This window comes from Chanos chanos, chromosome 5 (genome assembly GCF_902362185.1).
Source record: "Chanos chanos chromosome 5, fChaCha1.1, whole genome shotgun sequence".
In the NCBI taxonomy this organism is placed as follows: Eukaryota; Metazoa; Chordata; class Actinopteri; order Gonorynchiformes; family Chanidae; genus Chanos; species Chanos chanos.
In genome coordinates, this window is record NC_044499.1 from 46,755,815 (window position 1) to 46,760,756 (window position 4,942).

General features: G+C 41.3%; 1 protein-coding gene across 1 annotated transcript in view; it reads right to left on the reverse strand.

Annotated features, from left to right (window-relative positions):
* The window catches only part of grid2ipb (glutamate receptor, ionotropic, delta 2 (Grid2) interacting protein, b), a 20,682-nt gene extending 16,071 nt beyond the window's left edge, over nucleotides 1-4,611 (reverse strand). Inside the window, exons 1-4 of the mRNA XM_030775729.1 lie at nucleotides 4,527-4,611; nucleotides 3,316-3,569; nucleotides 2,745-3,077; nucleotides 2,417-2,571 (exon numbers count right to left, since the gene is read on the reverse strand). Of these exons, the coding sequence (XP_030631589.1) occupies nucleotides 2,417-2,571; nucleotides 2,745-3,077; nucleotides 3,316-3,569; nucleotides 4,527-4,611 (827 nt within the window). The remainder of the gene's footprint in view (nucleotides 1-2,416; nucleotides 2,572-2,744; nucleotides 3,078-3,315; nucleotides 3,570-4,526) is intronic.
* Between the last annotated feature and the right edge of the window lie 331 nt (nucleotides 4,612-4,942).

Here is a 4,942-nt window from a genome sequence, read left to right on the forward strand (position 1 = left end):
CAGACACACACACACACACACACACACACACACACACACACACACACACACACACACACACACACAAAGTCTAAGAGAGGGCTCCCATTTCGGTGCCTTATACAGGGATGACGAAATACACTCTTCAAACAGGATATAACATTTTAAAAGATAAACGACTGCTTCATAAATATCCGAATTATAAATGTCAGAATTAGCCAGTTCATCTAGACCAAATCAACAGTATTAAAATGACTTGCCTTGGCTTAACTGTAATCTAAAACTACAAATCTGAATAAAATATCAAAAGGTATCTGGATCACGTTTATACATATTTATACGTGAGACTGCGTGCACGCACGGTGAGGTGATGTATTATTGCCGCAGGCAACCACAGGCTGTGTATCTAGACTTGTGAACATACACATCAGCAGCATTTCAGTATCTGGTAAGAGTCTTACTTATTCCTTTTGAAGAGCTCCAGATTTCAGGATGGTAAATTATTTACAGGGTACATAAACTGTATTTCACAGGAGGAGGTAGGCAGTGCCTAACAAACCACGAGAAGCAGAGCTACCATCCATTATTGTAATATTGTTAATTCTTCATGACGTCCCCTGAATTTTTAAATCAGTGCCAATCTCAGATGATTTCCTTGATCGGCGTCTGCACGCTTGTTTTTACACTCCTAGTAGTTTGGCCATGTATATATTTTTCAAATTCACAGTGACACAGCAAACTAATTTGGTGTGGATGGTGTCCTTGGCCTAAATAAATATGGCATGCTCCATTTAGGTATGCGTGGGAAAAAAAAATGGCAATGGACTAAACCATACTATGTTGTACTGTGCTGTGGAGGGGGTGTTTCTAATCCTCAGATTGACAAGACGGCATAGTTTCACACTGGTCTAACCCTACAACTCATTCAGTTTATCTATTCATTATTGAGCCCCGGGCTCCTTAAACCGGCTGAACCAGGAGAAGGCATTAACCAAAACATGCGAACGAGAGGATCCCAAGAAGAGGAGTTGAGAGACTCTGATCTAAAGGACAACGTTGTATTAGAGTCGTAAACTGGCTACAATCCCAGTGGGTCACCATTGGAAAGCACAGATGACTTAGAAACCCAAAAGATATAGTACAGTGTGACTGCATTAGAATCTCCACACTGATTTTCTTTTTTTCCCCCACTTCAGTTTCAAACGTTATTCAATGTCTGAACCTGTTTTGTAGATGAGTAGAGAGTTATCCATCAAGAGAATACTCATGAACTTCCAAGAACTGACAGACCCTCAAGTTGCTGACCACATGCTATATGCTCTTTGTTCTTAAACAGATTTCTCTCTAAAGAAGATTATCAACTTAGTGACAGGGGTTATTACCACAGACAGAAGAACAATACACATTCACTAATGAGTAAAGAGCTGGCAGCTACTGTCACCCCCGCCAATTAAAGACATTCTTCTAAAAACGTTGCAACGAAATCAATTCATGCAAATCCAATTTAATGCAAATCCAGCTCAGACAAGGTCAGACAAGGATTAATATGCTGTACTATAACTGAAATCTACTTTTAGTGCTGTCAGACTAATGTATCATACAATTCAGTAAAACGTGTGTTAAAACTTTTTTGAGATTAATTAAAAATTCTCATCTCACTACTTATACAACTGGGCAGTCTTTTGGTGTCATGTATACCAAACAAGCACCCACAGAGCTCATTACAACACCATAAAAGTACCAAATTATATGCAATCTGAAGACCCTGCCCAAATGTATGTTATATCTATGAGACTTATGCTAGTTGTCTTGATAGTTCATTTTGATGAAAACTGTATTTGGCTCAAACAACATTTCAACACAGCATAGTGGAAGCCAGCTTTTTTTGGACTGTACTCTTCAGGGTAGGATTTGCCAAAACCCCAGACTGTCTCTGGTCAGGACCATGCCAGGCTAAGACCAGATCAGCATTGGAATTTGGTTGTCAATGCCACCTCACACCACTGACCTAATTGGCAAAACACAACTGACGTGAGCCATTTCATTCGTAAAAGTGCCAACCTGACAGGCAAGAGGGTCAATAGACAATCTGTAAACATTACAGTGGCAGATGGAGCAAAACGTCAGTGACATGGTTTGGTCCTATTAGTTGAGACTAAGTGAGATTTTTAATACATCTCATGGTGAATACAGCAAAGGAAAAGGCTGTTTACAATGAGTTCTGGAATTCTAATCAGTCCATGATCCCATTTGTCATCTTCTGTTTTCAGAAGTACCTTATTAATACGATGGCATGTTACCATTCAAAAGTGTTTTCAATATTTATGGTATTGAAGCACTGCAAGATACTGATACTGACTTGCTGGAAAGCGAAGGTATCAAAAACATTTTTGAAAACTGATATTAAATGCAAACGGCAGATTGGTGCTTTGGTTACCTGATGTTAGAGATGAGCTGCTGATGTTCCTCATTGGTCAAGATTTCAGGGAGAACAGATGCCAGCCAATCAACTTTCCTCTCTGCAGCATACTGCTTCAGTGCAGCAAACAGCTTCTCTTTTATCTCAGGTTCGTGTTCCAGGACCTCATCAATCTGAGGCACAACAAACAAAAGCTCCCTCTAACCTCAAACGCTTGTGAATGTTGATATAAACAGTCAATACATATGTACATCTGAGAACCAGACAAATGTGGATTCTTCGTTCCTTATCAGAGAGCAATAACAACTGGTTTCTATTTTCCTTTACGTGTTATGAATGTCCTCACCCTCTTGTTGAATTCCAGGGCCTTTTGTTTGCGGTCTAGTCGCATATCTTCATTTCCTTTCTGGGATTCCTCTGTGCTTCCACTGCTGCGCTTCTGTCGATTTCCCAGGCAGAGGACTCCCAGGCGCAAGGTTCGGCCCTGAGACGCCTTGATCAAAGCTGCGGCCATCTCATGCTCCTTCACGGGGATTCCATTTACCTCCATGACATAATCTCCTGCCCTCAGACCACTCCGTCCAGCTGGAGAGCAGGGAGAACAGTCCTCCACCAGCAAGGGGCAGTCTCCCACGATAGTGAAGCCAAAGCGGCCATCTGGGCCTGGAGTGATGTCCATCTGTGCAATAAAAACATTATTAAAGATCATTGACTCATAGGTCAGTAGCATAGTTTTCATACTTGCAGTTAGCTCGAATGCTGCACAACATAAAAGGAAAAAAAAAACAGAGAGAGTGAGAGAACATGAGTGTGAGATTAAGACATAATAAAGAGAGAGAGTGAGTGAGAGAGAGAGAGAGTGAGAGAGAGAGAGAGAGAGAGAGACACAGAGAGACACAGAGAGAAAGAGTTCTGACCTGTTGGATGCGTGAGACCACTCCAATACTCGGTGGGATGTTTTTCTGGGATTGAGCGAGGGCAATGAGGGCCTGTGTTCCCAGCGTGGAGACATTCTGCCCTTCAATCTCCAGCACCTGGTCTCCTGGCTGAAGCCCTGACAAATGGGCACTGCTGCCCTCCTCCACAGACAAAATATAGCTGGGCCCATTTCCCCCTAATTGAAAGCCAAAGTCCTCTGGCCAACCTTGGTTAGATGTTGGCATTGTGAGAACTATACAAGATAGAGAAAATGGTGGACAAAGAAAAAGTTCTTTGAGATTTAGTTTCATGTTGAATTTGTCATAAATTGCCTTTCCTATTGTAACTGTGCCTTGTATACAACAAACCCTTGACTATAATGTTGAACAGGAAGCTTGTTCTTTCTTGTAACTGGCCTGACACATCTCCTGAGGTGAACCAGTTATGAGCTGAGAAAGACAGCTAGAGAGTAACCTTGATTTCAAATCCCAGCTGTAATGTTTACTTTTGCTCTTCCGACACAGAAGGCTCGCCTGACATTTCGACAGATTTAATCTGACATCATTGCAGAGAATATATCAGAAAAAACAGTGCAGGACTATCCAGTTGCAACATCAATCATCCAGTCAAGAAACAAAGTGTTTCTTGTACTTCTCGGGAAGCCTTTCCCATGAACAACAACACTTCTAAATCCAGTTTCATCACCATAATCTTGGACATAATCTGGATATGCAGAATGCACCTGCCACTGCTTCATATCTAATTATATAGTGAATGAGACTATATTTAAACATGTGTCAGTGAACTGTAAAGTCAGTCATGAACAAAGCAGTATTTGTGCAATTTTCAGGTGCGACAATACCTGAGAAAATTCCTCAGGTCAAAATCAGGAAATGTGTGTGTGTGGGAGATCAACCAAACCATTACGTGTATGATTTTAGGCTACCAAACTTCAAGTTGGATGAAAAATGGCTCACAAATTCCTATAGAATTCCACGATTTACTTGCACGTGTTACACGTAAAATACGTGAATCACTAAAATCTACTAACCTTCATACAACTCCTAAATTTTCTCTAGTAGGTCATGGTAAGAGACATAGCTTAAGAGAAACTAGCATCAACTCTGAAAGTGAGAGAATCTGTGTTCCCATAACCTTACAATTTGACGTTTAAATTTCGGGTACTACAACAAATCCTACGCAGACTTACAGAAATCTTTGGCTCCATATCGAGTGCCAGGCTTGTTCTGGCGCAAAGAATATCTCCCTCTCTTGTTCTGAAGAAATTTCTTCATTTTGTCTATGTTTATAACAATTGTCAAAATACTGGCCTCCAAAAAAACATCCAGTCCACTTGCCCTTCCGGAACGGCTACGACAGCTTGCTCTTCAGAACATCCTTTAGACAACCATTAATGCCCTTGTGTCCCATCATCACAGAAAAACATTGCCGCTTCCAGCAAAAAAATAGGGTGACAATGCATGTCGTGCCAAAGTGATCTTATAGCTGAGTTGACTCTGCATCTCTGACAAGTCTGGCCAGTCCTGCCTGCAGAGCACCAGTTAGAAAACTGGGACACAGTAGCACAGTTCCTTAATAATTCTCTCTCCAAAAAGGGTACTGGAG